At 39.8% G+C, this 17120-nt stretch overlaps 1 protein-coding gene across 2 annotated transcripts in view; it reads right to left on the minus strand.

Annotated features, from left to right (window-relative positions):
* Positions 1–12998: 12998 nt before the first annotated feature.
* The window catches only part of POU2AF3 (POU class 2 homeobox associating factor 3), a 14706-nt gene continuing 10584 nt past the window's right edge, over positions 12999–17120 (minus strand). For both annotated transcript variants that reach the window (XM_069079755.1, XM_069079754.1), the window contains 2 exons: positions 15623–15852; positions 12999–13931 (listed from right to left, as the gene is read on the minus strand). In XM_069079755.1, coding sequence (XP_068935856.1) covers positions 13551–13931; positions 15623–15852 — 611 coding nt within the window. In that variant the 3' untranslated portion in view covers positions 12999–13550. The remainder of the gene's footprint in view (positions 13932–15622; positions 15853–17120) is intronic.

The following is a 17120-nucleotide window of genomic DNA, read 5'->3' on the forward strand; positions in this document are numbered from 1 at the left end:
TATGCCCTGAGGAGCCTGGCAGCAGCTTAATATTCAGAGAGACAGTTGGGTTTTGAGTGAGAAGACCTAGGTTATACACTCAGTGCAACCACTTACTACCGTATCTCTGAGAGCCTGTGTAAATCAGCTCACCTATCTGGACCACAGCTTCCTCATCTGTAAAACCAATCAATCAACAAGCATTTATTAGGTGTCTACTATATGACAAGTGCTAGGCAAGGAGCTGGCAGTACAAAGACAAAAAATAGATCTACTTCTGTCTTCAGAAAGTTTTCTAAGGTTCCTGCTTGAAATCTGTGATCTTGTAACTATGGATGAATAATAGGTTGGTGATCTGAGAGGGGATTATGAACAACAGTCAGGAGAAAAACCTTGGAGTCAGAGTACCACCGTATAATGGGAGGAAGATCCAGGGGTGGGGGACCTGCGATCTTGAGGCCACATGTGGCCCTCCAAATAGTTTGGATTCAGTCAAAGGGCCACACTTGAGGACCTGCAGGGCCACATGTGGTCTTGAGGTCAAAGGTTCTCCACCTCTGGCCAACTTTGCATGACCTGGGGTCAGGGCCTTACTCGGTCATTTTTTATACAACCATGAGGTAGGAACCTGAGAACCTTTAATTTTAAAGTAGGGATGATAATCTCTGACCTCTCTGCCTACCTGCTTCATTTAACAGAGTTGTTAGGAGACTGTCAAGTGCTTTGCTGACATTGAAACTGTCTAAAAGTAATGGTTTATATTCCACCAATATGGTCCCTCTGCTACCTACCACTACCAATTAAAGATGGGAATAATGGTCTACCAGCTTTTATGATGGAGGAGGGAGGGATGGCTGCCATTTCCTATTTCTAGCAGCCTATCCAATCAAGAATAACATATCACAAGCCCTGGAGATATTCTCTGGCCTTCCACTCAGAGAGAGGTGAAGTTTTGACTGCATTTGTCCTTGCTGAGAATAGTGGGAAATTGACCCGTTTCAGGAAAGGCAATCTGCCAACTCCTAGAGGCTTTCATATACAGTGAGAACAGTCTCTAAAGTTGTATATATTGTAGTGGTGTGGAAATAGTATGTGAAAGAAGGGCAAACCTTCTGGGTAAATAGAGCTCAAGGATGACACTCATTTAACAGATGGACAACTGAGGCATACAGAAGGTAAGTGAGGCCACTTAATGTAACTGAGCTGGAGGAAACAAAAGGAGATAGAGTAGGGAGCACTGGATGAATTTTACTTTACCAAGCAAGAGTTTGCAAACTCATCACCATCCCACGCATTGATGAGCTTCTTCTATATTGAAGGGCTTTTGTTAAAACAAAGAGAAGACTGGAAGCTATGTAAAGAGTTGATTTAAGGACACACGACATTCATTTAAAAAATAATTTATTTTTTCCCATTACATGTAGAAACAATTTTTAACATTCTTTGAAAATTTTTTTAGTTCCAATTTTCTTCCTCCCTCCCCTCCCCTGCTTATTGAGACAGCAAGTAATTTGATATGTTATACATGTGCAGTCATGCAAAACATATTTCCATATAAGTCATGTTGTGAAAGAAAAGACAGACCAAAAAAATAAACCCACAAAACAGTAAAGTTAAAAAGTATACTACTATCTGCATTCAGACTCCATTAGTTCTTTCTCTGGAGGCGGACAGCATCTTTCATCATGAGTCCTTCAGAATTGGTTCTCATCTTTGTATTGCTGAGAATAGCTAAGACATTCACAGATGATCATCGTACAATATTACTGTTACTGTGTACAATGTTCTCCTGGTTCTGCTCACTTCACTTTGCATCAGTTCATCTAAGTCTTTCCAGGCTTTTCTAAAATCATCCTGCTCATCATTTCTTATAGCGTACTAGTTTTCCATCAAAATCATATACTACAACTTGTTCAACCATTCCCCAATTGATTGGCATCCCTTCAATTTCTAATTCTTTGCCACCACAAAAGAGCTGCTATAAACATTATTGTACATATAGATCCTTTTCCTTTTCCTTTGATCTCTTTGGGGTGCAGACCTAGCAGTGGAATTATTGAATCAAAGAGTATGCACAGTTTTATAACCATTTGGGCATAGTCATAAGACGTTCTTAAATATCACTTTGAAGGAACTGGGGGGTACTTAGTATGGAGAAAATCAGACTTAGGGAGCACCTTTTAAAAGTTTTTGAAGGGCTTCTGTGCAAAAGAGAATCAGACTTGCTCTGCTTGGCCCCATCGAGCAGAATTAGTAGCAATGGGTAGAATTTGCAATGTGGGCTTAATGTCATGAAAAATTTTCCATCAGTGCTATCCAAAAGTTTAATGGATTACCTTGGGAGGTAGTGTATTCCCCCTTATTGGAAATCTTCAAACAAAGTCTCATCATGTGTAGTATAAAGGAAATTCTTTTCCAGAGATGCATTGGACTAGATGGCCACCAAGATCCCTTTTAACTCTGAAATTCTGTGATTCTATAATAAAAATTTTCCTCCCAAATCAGATCTATGATTCATCTCTTCTACAAGTCTTGCTGGCAAAGGTGCCATGGATATCTGTGACAGAATATATTTGTGTTTCTTGACTTCATCCTCAAAGATTAGGAATATCACATTGAAAATTTATCTGAACTTTTTGAAGATCCCATTAGCATTTCTAACACATAGGGATAGGAATTAAATCTGGGACTTCATTGATTCAGGCTTCTACCAAAGTACCATCTGCACAACTTATATTCTTGAGAGCGTTGCCTAGAACACTGTGAGGTTATTTACTCAGTTACATAAACAGTATGTGTCAGAAAAGGGAATATATGTCATGACTGATTTACAAGAGATAGTGAGTTCCATAGGTTTGCTATTCATTGAATGATGGAATAATTCCTTTTATTTATCCTATATTTATATTTCTCAAGTTTAAAGGGGGTATCTCCTTCTAGCATTACAGGATTTGGAGAACTATTCACCCTGTTTTGTTTCTCCTATTTTGTGCATCTTTTTATAGACTTTGATTAGGAGGTAAAATACAGAGTATCTTGGACTTAACCTTTGTATGACTCAACCTGTCACCCCAACACTTTGGCCTCTTACTGCGGCTACATTTGTTTCCTACTTTCACCTTTTTTCATATTTTACTTTTTTATTTTGAACTTCACAAACATACATACAAATGAACATTTTCATATACAAATTTTAATAAAGGTCTATATGTGAAATCAGGAATCTATTTTGTATAGCTTGATTTTTTTAAAGTATAAAATAAATTCATTACATAATTTTCAAAGTTGTTCTGTTTCTCTGTTTCCTTCTGATCATCCTTCAGGTTCTCTTCTATGCATTAAAAAATAGCTTCAATGATGCCTTTTTCTTTCTTTTTTTTTTGGCAACATTATGCTAGCTCCCCCCCCCCTTTCCCAGCAAATTAAAAAGAATAAGAAAAACACAGTCCTTGTAACACATATGCATATCCAAGCAAAACAGATACACACATTTGAGAAATCCATGTCTGACAATGCATCTTGAGGTCCATCAATCACACCTCTGTCAGGAGGTGGACAACATGTTTCACCACTGATCCTTAGGAGAATGATAGTTCATTGCATTGGTCAGAGTTCTTAAGTCTTTCAAAGTTGTCCATCTTTACAATGTTACTACCACATAAATTGCTCTTCTGGTTATACTCACTTCACTCTTCATCAGTTCATATAAGTCTTCCCAGGTTTCTCTCAAAATACCCCCTTTGTCATTTCTTATGTCTAAATAATATGCCATTACATCCATCTACCAATGAACTGTCTATCATGGTTCATTCAGCCCTCTTCCAATATTCCTGCCATTGATGGTTGACATGTTAGCATCATTCTAAGTCAGATTTATTCTCCCCCTCCTTGACCTGAGCGAGGGGTGGGAGGGAGGGAGACTTAGACTGACCTTCTGCAGCCTACATTTATTTTCAAACTGAAATGGTCCCATTTTATTGCTGTTATTGCTAAGACTGGAATTTTTTGATCTTCAAACTTTTACTTACAATTTTAGTGTCTCTATAGTCCTATGCATAGTTTCTTCCATGTATATGTCAAAATTAGACTGAACACCATGAGAGACATAGCAATAGAAATACAGCAACTGTTACAGTGATAATTTTGTTAAATGACCCTTTGGCTATTAAAATCAAGTGAGATACAAAATGGGTAGATATTTGCTTACCAATGGTCTTTACCACTGTTATGAGGGCAGTGCAGCGCAGAATTGAGGAGGTATTTTCTATAAATGGTTGATGTCATCCAAATACTCTTATTTGTGGATGGCATTGATCTGGCTACATCACATTGCAAGGCCCCCTAAATGAGAGCCATGATCTCCTACAACTCTGTATACAACAACAACAATGTGGATGAAAAATGGCTATTGATCAGTCTATGATATACAGATGAATGGATACCACATAGGGCTTATCTATCAGCACAGTATCTTAGACAGATAGAACAAAAGGACAATAAATTGGGTCCAAAATGGAAGAGGAAGAGGACAGGTAGGATTTCCTTTGGGAAATTATAGAGTTCTTTTAATGACCAGAAACAAAGGCACTTCTTTTCAACACTGCCATTCTTCTGATGTTTTTCTGGTGATGGTTGCAAGTCAAGGAATACTACAGTTTCCTGAGAAATGAAATTGAAGGCCACCCACTCAATCAGTAAGCATTTATCATGCATCTACTGTATATCAGGTGCTGCACAGAACAAAGGGCAAGGGAAAAGCTCATAGTGGATGTGAGCAGACTGTGACATATTAGGAATGAAGACTTACACAGAAGGAGTGGTGTGAAGGACATTATCAGAGAACTATATGACCAGAAGAGAAAAAAAGATGAATAAGTTACATGATGAGAGGGAGTAATAACTGATGGATGGTCCCCATGTGTTCCACTGGTATCTTTGTAATGTTAGGAACAACATTCCTCCACCCCAATCCCAACATGTAGGTTGTCCCCCCCCCCCACCACATCAGGATATATGGGGTGCGGGAGAACATACATGAGAATTGCCTGAGATAGGCAGTTACAGATGGGTTACAATCTTCATTGTTGGAAGGAATGACCGTATCAGTGAAACCACAGATACACTGAAATATTAGAGTTGGCCTTCACATGGGTAATGGATATTTTTTCTTGTGATTTGAGGTACTGAGGACACATATGTGAATCATTAGCTAAAGGACCAAATCAAAATAGAAAACATTTCTCCAGCTATCATAGAATTATCTTTGGCATAAGAGAAAGAACCCAGAATTTGGTTTCAGAAGACCTAGGGTTGGAACTTAATCCTTCTATATTCTACCTATGTGACTTTAGGCAAGTTAGTTAAACTCTTTAGACCTCAGTTTCCTTACCTGTAAAATGAGGAAGTTAGTCTAGATCAGAGGTTCTCAGCCTTTCTTGTGTTACTCCGCTGAAGCCTGTGGACCTCTTCTCAGAATTATGTTTTTAATAACTTCAAGTTAGCTAGCTGTGGTGTTGCCTACCCATAATGATTGCTTCTTGGGAAGTCTAAGGCTGGTGGATCACTTAAGTTTGGCAGTTCTTTGCTTTTTTGGAGGGCAATTGGGGTTAAGTAACTTGCCCAAGGTCATATGGCTAGTAAGTGTTAAGTGTCTGAGGCTGGATTTGAACCTAGGTCATCCTGACTCCAGGGCCAGTTCTCTATTCACTGTGCCACCTAGCTACCCCTGGGAGTTCTAACCTGAAGTAGTGCTAAAGCCAATCAAGGGTCTACACTAAAATCAGCACCAATATGGTGAACCCCCAGGGGCCAGGGGGCCACTATGCTTCCTAGAGAGGTGCAGTCCAGGTTAGAAAAACAGAGAAGGTTAAAATTTCCTTACTGATCAGCACTGGGATGAGGCTGTGAGAGGCCACTGTACTTCCAGCCTAGGTGAGATAGAAAGACCTAGTCCCCCTCCCCCCAGATCCCTAAAATAAAATACACAGGGTACAGTTATGAAAAACTTAGAAACAGCTATGAGTTCATAAACCCCAGGTTAAGAAACCATTGTCTAGAAGAACTCTAAGATGCTTTCCAACTTGAAATCCATGACCAACATGCATGGCATTCTATAGCAATTACTTGTATATGTGTCATACCCCACTACTAGACTGGCAGATCCATCCATCGATCCATCGATGGCAAGAACCATTATATACACATATGCTTACATATGTATGTATGTATATATGTTCATATGTATGTATGTATTTCCCTTTGCAACTAGCATAGCCTATATTAACTAGGAGTTTAATAAAATTTGCTAATGTCTAGTAGTGTGGCTGAATCAGGGGAGTGCAAGGCGGCCTAGGACCAGTTTAGCATGTGAGTATAGGGCAAAGGTTAGGAACAAAATTAATCACCATAAAAGACTGGAGTTTGGGAAAATGGGTTGAGAAAACTCTTCCAATATAACTTGTGTTTTGCTTCTTTATCTTATACTGATCTCCCTGCTCCAACAATTCATTTTCCTGCTCATTTCAGCCCCTGAGATTTCAGTCCTACAAAGGTATCCTAGCACCAACCTTTTCTGATTTTCTTTCTTGCTCCTCAGGAACCCTGATTTGGATCTCACTTCTCTCCTCAGGAGGGCATTGACCCTCCCATACCCCAGTGTTTGCCTAATCACCAGAAATGTTGAAGAAGTATGCCAAAAATCCTATGGTGTTTCATAAAAGACATGACAACAAAGATAAGATTTTTTCTGTGATCCTCAGATGACTAATATCAAGTGAGAAATGAAACATGGAGATATATTAGCACTAAATACATTTACTACTCTCATTACGTAAGTTTGAAAAGAGTCCAAGTTAAAGACAAATTTCCTATAGATGTAGAAGTCCTTCTGAGCTCTCTATGGGTAGCAATGTGCTGGCTTTATCAAGCCCCAGGACAAGGCAAGCTTCCTAAATGAGACCCTCTGTCTCTCTAAAGAATTTGTCCTAACCATCCACACAGGAAAAACCAAATGGTTGAAGAATAGCAATTGTCCAGATGATAACATGCAATTAGATGGATACCCTATAGAACTTGTCTTCTGGCACATAATAATGATAGTAATAAGAACAGCTAGCATTTGTGTAGTATTAAAGGTTTGAAAACACTTGACATATGTTATCTTCACTTTCTTTTGATAACTCATGGAAATAGGTGCTATTATTTCATTTTACAGATGAGAAACTGAGGCAGAGAGGTTAAGTGACTTGTCCAGGGTCATACAGTCGGTATGTGACAGAGACAGTATTTAAACTCAAGTTTTCTAGACTCCAAGTCTAGCACTATATTCATTGTGCCACCTGGCTGTGTCTCTATATATTGCCAGAAAAAAATACGGACTGATTATGTAGCAAGTGAGAGGCCTTACCAATGGGTAGCTCAAATGTTCCACTGGTGTCTAGACAATGTCGAGATAACTCTAGAAAGGATCCAAGCACATTGGGCAGACCATCTCCTTCTCACCCATCCATCCCACTGCCCAGAATCCCCATGGCAAATTTTTGGGAGGACAGGAATAAGAGAGTCATGTTGGATGGGCAGCCACTGTAATTTGCATCTTTGGAGGAAATACCCATGTTGATAAGCTTGCAGGTTCATTAGAGTATTAAAATATTGGAGTTCTAACCATTAGCCTCTTAATAGATGTCATAAGAAAATCAAGCTAGTTAATGAAGAGATCCCAAGGATAGAGGTTTTTCTTCTCATGTTAATGTGCACTTACTTCCACTGGGGCAGCCTCCCCTGGGGTGATGGTTGCTACTTTAAAATGGGGAAACTGAGCCAGGTCCCTCATCTGCCTCAGTGAGTGAATGACCTTCGAAGGTCAGACTTTAAGAGAGGGCTATTTGCCTCCTTTGGGGGTAGTAGCCTTATCCTAATGGGGCTTCAGGGATCTCTGGTAGCTAATGACAGTTTTCTCCTCTTTCTTCACTTGACAAATCTCTTGCTCTCCCAGATTTAGAAAAAGATGAAGGCAAATGGTGAGAAGGAAACATTTATTGTTTGTTATCCCTCCAAGGCAATGGACTGAGGCTTTGGGAAAGAATTAATGATAAAAAACGCAGAGAAGTCAGAAGTGTGGACTAAGAGCTCTCAGGCAGGCTTTAAGCCTAAACTCCCTGGGAGTCTGCTACCTTGCTAGAGTTGCCTCCCAGAGCTCAGCAGCTATTGCATTTCTCCTTCATGGAAGGACGCTCTGGGGTAGGGGAACCTGCGCCTATGAATGGTGCTTTGTTGATTGTCAGTTTCAGTTTAGTTTGAAGGAGCTGCTATTTTCCTGGGGCTCAGAAAGTCAAGGATTGTTCCATTTCTGTGGCAGGGCTCTCCGATGAGGCAGGCAGAGACTTGCCTTGACCTATTCAAAAGTCTGCCAAGAACCCAGGAAGAGAGGGAGATGCCATGTTATTTAGAGCGTTCCCCTCTCCTGCCAGAAAGGGAAAATCTGTAATAGAGTGAGTCTCAGTGGGAAGCTCCTTCCTGTCCCCTCCAGCTCAGACTGTGGGAAATCTCAATATTTGGCCCTAGGTGTGTCCTGCAGACAATCTTCTGGGAATATTTGCCTGAGATACAGCACAATTTGCATTTTTATAACCTTTTACTCTTATAAAATACTTTCACATACATTGCTTGGGCACTTGATGGGGAGTCAAAAGCACCTGGGTTTGAATCTTGACTCAAACTACTGGTATGAAGATTTGGGGCAGATTGTTTCACCTTTCTGGAGACCAGACTCCTCATTTGTGAAATGTGACTAGATTAGATGATCTCTGAGGTTCTTCTTTCTTTATCTTAATCCTACCACCCCCTCTGATCTTGGGCTATGGTGCTGATCTCACCCGGAAGATGGGTGGCACAAATAATATCAGTGCTTTACCGATAGGGGAATGAAAGCTTTGAAGAGGTAAACAACTTGTTCCCAAGCTATATGACTAGAAAGAAGAGTGTTGGGACCCAAGTTTAGATTTTCTGTCTCCAGATTCAATGTCTTTCCCATTACCCTATCATCCCTGTACACTAAGAGTCCTTAGGTTCAAATCCCAGTTCTACCACTTATGATCAGGGTGACCTCAGACAGATCACTTGTCTCTCAGAATCTCATCTGTGTGAATGAGGGGATTCCACTAGAAGACTTCTAAGCCCCCTTCCCACTTGAAACCTATGTTACAATAATGAAGACAAACTGGTTATATTGCATGGGGAAAACTGGACAAATGTAGAGATTCCAAAGGTTTCTTAAACAACCTTTCTTGGGACACTCTAGATTTACTCAGCATACAGAAACTCAGATTCTTCACCTGCTAGATCCCTGGTCATGTGTATCTAGATGGCACAGCAGATGGAGTATTGGACTCAGAGTCAGAAAGAACTGATTTCAAATCTTGCCTTAGACATTTAACTAGCTGTGTGACCTGGGGCAAGTCACTTAACATCCTGAAGACTCAATTTCTTCATCTGTAAAATGTGGATAATAATAACACCTATCTCTTGGGGTTGTCATGAAGACCACATGAAGATAACACATGTAAAGGAGGTCACACATAACAAAGCACTATGCTGTTTTTGTTACTATTATGTGCTTTGGCTGGGGAAGGAAAGTAGCCTGGTCAATCCTTTTCAAGGATAGGGCTCTTCTGCTTTCTAACACCTAGCAAATAATTATTATAATAACTAGCATTTATATAGTGCATTATGATTGGAAAGCACGTTACAAATATCTTATTTGATCCTCACAACAACTGTGGGAGGTAGATACTATTATATCCTCCATTTTATAGATGGGGAAACTGAATTAGAGTAAGGGTCGATGATCTACCCAGGGTCACCCAGCTAGATGGTACTTGAGGCCACATTTGAACTCAGGTTTTCTCGACTCCAAAGACACTTAGATGGCACAGTGGCTAGAGTGCCAGGCCTGGAGTCAGGAAAACATCTTCCTGAATTCAAATCTGGCCTCAGACACTTGTGTGACCCTGGACAAGTCACTTAGCCTTGTTTGCCTCAGTTTCCTCATCTGTCAAATGATCTGGAGAAGTAAATGACAAACCACTCCAGTATCTTTGCCAAGAAAACCCCAAATTGGGTCATGAAGAGTCAGACATGACTGAAAGTGATTGAACAGCAACAACTTCTTGACTCTAGGTTCAGTCTTCTATCTGTACTGCCTAAGGACAGCTGTTCCTGGCTCTATAGATCTTAGAGAAATGGATATTCTGGGATAGTTCAAGCAACTTCTCTTCATCTTTTTTTTTTTTTAAAGCAATTGGGGTTAAGTAACTTGCTCAAGGTTACACGGCCAGGTGTTTCTGGGTGGGTGCTAAGTGTCTGAGCCCGGGATTCGATCTCCAGGTGTTCTCAACACTGGAGCTGGTGCTCTTACTCGCTGTGCTACCTGGCCGCCCAACTTCTCTTCATCTTAAGAGGCAGCTGGACTTCCTCAAATACATTTGTTACTTGAGAAAGCAAGTCATGAAGTTCACTTGTAAACAAAATGACTATGAATCAGTCAAAGAATTCAGTGATGTATGTTTAAATGGCATGTTAATGACCAAAAAAGTACCCAGAAGATAAAAGCCCAGGGAACTAAGGCAAATTGTCAATGCCCCTCCTAGAAAGAAAAAGTCAAGCAGTTCTAATCCAGAAAAAATATTGGGAGTGGAAATAAGCACCTACAATGGCTATGGCTGTTCACTGCCCTTTAAATCCTGCCTCAGACATGTGATACCTATGTGACCTTGGACAAGTAACTAACTTATCATCTCCAGGTCTTGGATTCCTCAATCTGCAAAATGATTGGCCTGGGCTAGATGGTTGTTAAGGTTCTTTCTAGTACTAGATCTATGATTCCCCTGTGATCTTTTTGGTGAGTAGCCTTCTCCCTTCTTGGTGCTTCAATTGATAATGATAACCAGAGCATAGTTGAATGAAGTTATCTATCACCTATCAAGCAAGGCAACTTGTATTGTCTTTACGTATTCATGGGAGATGCCTCGTTTCCCAAAGCTGCATTTTTGCCTTACTCAGTCAAGTATTGTTACTGTCATTTTAAATGATCAACAAATCAAAAATGCAATCAAAATCCTAGGTGACCAAGGGGCAATGGAGAAATGTCTGGTGGGGTTGACTCTGGTGAGGCTATGGTATATATAGCAAATGAGGATTCTTATGCAAAAAGTGATGTAAAGGGTATTATCTGAAAAATGAATGCTCTGAAAAGGAGGCAGGCATAGGAAGAGAATGGTTAAGAGATACAATGTACCAGTTTCTACAGAATGCCAAAAGACCCAGAAGAAGGCATCCATTACGTTGGGTCAGTTCTCTAAGGAGTTTTTATGAATAAGGGCAGGCAAGTCTTGTTGGGTTGCAATGTGATCTGGTGGAGGGACAGCTTAAATTGCAGATTCATTGAAGCTGAATTTGGCCTTCTACTAACATTGTAGCCTGAACAAGGGAAATGAACAATCACATGGATTACCTGGTTAGGCTTCATCAGTGGCCTAGATGACTGCTACTACTCTATTCATTTTAACACATGATTTTATTGGTCTGGGTCACCCTTTCATCAATATGAATTGCCACCCCTCAGTACTTAGAACAGTAGCTCTCAAAATTTTTGTTCTTAGGACTCTTTACCCTCTTAAAAACTATTGAGGACCCCCACACCAAGGAGTTTTTGTTTAGGGGGATGTTATCTATCAATATTTGCCATATTAGAAATGAAAGCATCTTAGCATTTTTTTTGAAAATAGTTTTGATTTTATAGACTCTCTGAAAGTCGTCAGGATCCTTAGGGACCCCTAGATTACATTTTAAGAACCTCTTAGGGGTGGCTAGGTGGCACAATGAATAGAGCACTGGCCCTGGAGTCAGGAGAAACTGAGTTCAAATGTGGCCTCAGACACCTAACACAAAAAACTAACATGACCTTGGGCAAGTTGCTTAACCTCAATTGCCCTCCAAAAAGCAAAACAAAAAGAACCTCTTACTCAGAGAGTCTTCTAAACTGCAAAGCCCTTTTTGAATATCGGTATTAGTTAAAAATTAGGGCTCAACTTTACTAATTCTCCATCTGCTGCTATGTTGACTTTCTCATTGGGGCACAGTAAGCTATTATAGTTTGGTTTCTTTTTTTTGAAAAAAAATTTTTTTGCTTTTCTTTTTTGGGAGGGCAGGGCAATTGGGGTTAAGTGACTTGCCCAAGGTCACATGGCTAGTAAGTGTTAAATGTCTGAGGTCGGATTTAAACTCAGGTCCTCCTGACTCCAGGGTCAGTGCTCTATTCACTGTGCCACCTAGCCAGTGGCATTCCATTTTTTTTAAGGAATATAACTGAGCTGTTGTGGCTTTGGTTTAGTATTCAATCCATGCTGAAAAATATTACTTGACTATGTGAAAGAGCTATGTTTTTCACTGATATGAGTATTCTTTGCTGAGGAATATCTGGTCACTGGACCCAGATGACTCTGGAGGAGAAAGTGAGATTGGTGACCTTGCACAGCCCTCCCTCAAATCAAAGTCAACCGCAAATCATGTCATCATTTCCCTGATACCATGGTCCTCTTTGAAAATGAAGGACAAGCACAACCTGTTTTTCCCTACACTAAGACCTCTATAGAAATGAGCATAGTTTTATTGCTGTTTGTCCTTTGTTTCTGAAGACAACCAATGACATCACAAGGGTGACGTCCTGACTTCTGTATGAACTGGAGTTGAGCGTGGAGAGAGAAACAATCTTGGAATCAGATGATGTGTTCCAGTCTCCCTCTTACACATCACAGGTGTCTGACCTTGAGCAAGTTTATTAATCCCCATAGTGCCTCTGGCTTCTTTCTCCAAGGGTCTCAGTTATAGATCAGTCGCCTATCTGAGTAGGTGTGCAAACTTTATTTGGAGAGTTTCCCAAGCAGATGAAATTATTGATTGATCCTTAGAAAATCACCCAGAACTTTTCCACCTTGGTATATAATTTTATGAATTGTGGTCACCAACATAGTCACTGCCCAATGGTGAACCTTTTGATGACAAGTCTCTCCAAAATTAGGTAGGTGGAGTCCTAAGACAAACTATTGTTTGTCCCTGGCTTCATATATAAAATCTTTCCAAACATTGGCCTAGTCTTAAGAGACCAGGATCAACTCTATGCCACAAGGAGGCCCCACAAGAAAAGGTCTCCAGTGGAGATGGGAACCACTAATTCTGATAGCAACAAACATGTACTATCTAATAATAAAAAAATTATTTATTAGTAAAAAAATGCAAACTTGTTATACAGGAGAGTAAAACAAATAAATGAAAGTTTTTCTTAAAAGAATCTTAACTGTAAGTGTACAAGGCAGGAGTGTGGCTATGGCAGGATTAAGAGGGCTTATTATCAATGACTAAGTTAACATCAGGATATTAAAAAAATTAAAAAAAACTGTAGTGAAAGTGTAAACTGTGTTCTGTGACATTCATTTCTAGATGACATTTTTTGAGGTGTTACTTAACTTGAGTAGCAAAATATACACATACAATACTCCAAAGAAATCCCATTCCCACTAACTATAGCAGATGTCACAATCTGCTTCCCTTCTATAGAAATCATCAGACACAGCTGTTGGCAGGGAATGGGAGTAGTCTATACAGTCTGGATCTGGATACGAGAAGTATTCTGATACTTTGATGGTGTCCAGGTGCTCTGTCTCACATGATGTGCAGTAACAGACAGAGGAAGAGGAGGACGAGGCACAACAGCTGTACTGGGGGTGAGAGTGGAAATGATGGTACGAGTACTCTTCTGGGGGATACCCACAGGTCCTGGTGTCCAGAGAGGAGGGAGAGCTGAAAGTCACAGGAGCCAATGACGGCTGCTGAGGTGGGGAGTAACTGTACTCCAGAGGGCTGGACAGAGTTGATGAATCTGAGGGTGATTCTGGTGCCTGGAGAAATGTAAGAGTCCAGGGAACAAAACACTTGTTAACTCAGCCAGTATGAAAGAGATGGACAACAGCTTTATAGAGCCCAGAAAACAAAACAAAACAAAAATCAGGGAAGGGGAGGGAAGGGGTGAAAATCACAAAAATAATTTTCCTGTTGACTATATACTTTCATTACATCATATGCTAAATTTGTTCCACTCCTGACAAGGAATTGGTTTCCAGATAACTTTTGCTTCACTGACTTCCTTTGTTATAACCATGTTTCATGTGACACTTTGTTCTTTAGCCACGAACCCCCATCATGTTTCAGTTCACCTGCAGAAAGAAGTCTCAATTCTGCCAGCCAGTGAGTCACATATATTGTTGATGGCTTCCTGGATATCACAGAATACTTGATGCACAGAGATTGTTGTTTCCCTGACCAGTCATCTTTCAAACTCCTGGGGGTTTAGGTGACAGATACAATGGCCCCTTAGGCTTCCCCTCAGTAAATGCTTAGAGAAAAGCAAAAATTGCCAAGCACATACAAGCTCAACCAAAAGCTTGGCCTTCAGTGGCTAAAAAAAAACAACAAAAAAAAAAACGGAAGTTCAGAAGACTACCAGGCTATCTGCAATTCGTTATCAACAGCTTTCCAGAATGGAAGGTGACAGATAATGTGTTTTTCCATTTCTTGGAGAGAACAAAAAAACTCAATACAATTCAGTTGTTATTTCTCCTATCATTCAGTATGAATTTCAGGATTACACAGAACTTCAAGTTTCCATGGGGTCAATAATTTGGTTTCAATTCCTGAAATAGTAACTGCTTCTTTTTAAAATGAAGAATGTTCCAAAAAGGATCTAAAAGCCTGAGATATTGATTTCTCACCCTATTTTGAGGCTGATTATATTTACTACCTGTGTGATTTCAGCTTCTTCATCTGTAAAAGGATGGCTTGGATTACATGACTTCTAAGGTACTCTACAACTCTAAGCCTATGATTCTATAACCCTTCACTCAGGTTACATACAACCAATCTTATAACATTGGATACCTCTTCAATCAAAGAAGCCCAACCAAAATCTTATTAATCTCACTACTAGTCTTTCCAGAATTAAATCAACTCCCAAGAAAGTTGCTGTGCATTGTGCATGTCTACATAATGCTGGAATGAAGAGTAAAAATTTAGTAATTAAATCTAAAATCAACAAATTAATGATGAAAAATCATAGAAAATGGACATTCCATCATTAATGCAGACATAGACTAGATCTTAATTTATAAATTAAAGTATGAGCTCATCAGCCCATGCTGGGTTTCCTAGGAACCAGTATGCATAACACTGGTCTTCATTTAGTCAGCATGTTATGGTTTACAGTTAAAAAAAATAAACAAAAAAAATTACCTTAAATAATTATTTTAATGACACTTCACAACTTAGATAGTAACTATACTACACTGCGATGCCACCAGTTGGATTAAGCTTGAGAACCTAATGCTTATTTATGCATTCAAGATTCTAAAACCCAGTGTGTGTGGCTGTTTCTACCTCCAATGTTTTTTTTTTTTTAATGGTTCTTTGCTTGTTTCCTCTATTGGTTTCCTTGTTGATAGTGTTACCGTGATTTCTCACAAGATGATGCCAACTATTTCATTACTATTGAACAGACAGCATCAATCAAGTGAAGGAAAGAATGGAGATAAATTACCAGGCTTTGGTTAAAGCAGAAAGGGGTGGCCTGAAAGCTGTCCGGGAAACATGGTGGGATGCCTTGTGTGGAGCTGAGTGAGTGGTCCAGGAGCGTCTCTGTTGGAAGGTAGGACTCGAAGACCTGGTCAAGGCAGCTGGGGTTTTCTTCACAGGACACACAACTGGAAAACTGTCTGGGCTGAAAATAGTTGGGAGCAGAAGAAATAGGTTCTGGCTCAAAATAGGGGGCTAGGAGAAAAGAAGAGACAGAGACTTAGCATTTCAAGCTGGCATTTGCAGACTCTAGTGGAGTTCATCTGTGTGTTTGTAATGTTAACAGGCTGGGCCAACTGGCACTGAAAAGCAGCAGACTGAGGAATAGTTTTGTTGTTGTTTTTAGCTGTTGTAACTGTCAGTGAAGGCCCCAGAAAGCCGTCAATCTAAAGAGACAGTATTGTATAATGGAAAGAGCACTGTATACCAAATCAAAGGATCTGGATTTGAATCTCAGAGGTAATCTGCCTCTTATTACCTGCATCAAATGAGACAAGTAAAAGGACTTAGCATAGTTCCTGGCACACTATAAATACTTACTCCATTCCTCCCTTTCCCTCAGTTTCCTGCTCTGTAAAATCAAGACCTCTAAGGTCTAGCTCTAAATCTTTCATCCTATCATGGATTTGGCTGGAAACACAAATGGACACACCCAATCTGGCTGTGTCTTACAGGAATAGCTTGAATTTCCCCTCCATTGTGCCCTTGTAGAAACAACCTCACAGACCTAGTTACAGTGTATGTAGTTTTAGAACTCAGGCTGATTTCTGAAAATACCTTACAGAATTGCCTGTGGTTTCAAAGAAAGCTTTAACAATAGAAAACAATAGGCAATGTTGGAGTTATTACCTTGGTAGTTTTTTCATACCTATTCATGATATGAAATATCAAGTGTGTTTCTATACTTACTCAAATGTGAACCTGAAAACTTAAAGTGGTATCAATTATATATGAAGTCACTAAACATGAAAATGGAAATATTTTCTCAAGGAACATAACATTCCTACAATTGTGTAATTAGAATGAGAAGTGCTAACTTGACAAAATGCCAAGCACAAAATAACACTGTAAAGCTGTAAAAATTGCTGCATTTTCATCCCCTAATGGATTCATCAAAATCTTAAAAATTCTCTGAAAAGAAAGGATTAGGCTGTCAATCAAACTGATCTCAAAACACAAGGGTTTTTTTTTAAATTCTGAGATTTGTCAACATTATTTCATGTGACATTCAGACCCAGGAAACTATGAGCAGACGTTTCTGCATATATGACCTACTTCAAGTCTTGGATGTGGAGTGGAATAAGCAGGAGTATTTATGTAATAGAGTTATTTGGATTGGGCTGAGAAGACTTACAGCTCTTTGAACTCCCTTCTGGGGAAGAGAGAGAGAGAGAGAGAGAGAGAGAGAGAGAGAGAGAGAGAGAGAGAGAGAGAGAGAGAGAGAGAGAGAGAGAGAGAGAGAG

Source organism: Petaurus breviceps, unplaced genomic scaffold, assembly GCF_028583685.1.
Source record: "Petaurus breviceps papuanus isolate PSGF00001 unplaced genomic scaffold, PetGlider_PUasm1.0 91133, whole genome shotgun sequence".
Classification (NCBI taxonomy): domain Eukaryota; kingdom Metazoa; phylum Chordata; class Mammalia; order Diprotodontia; family Petauridae; genus Petaurus; species Petaurus breviceps.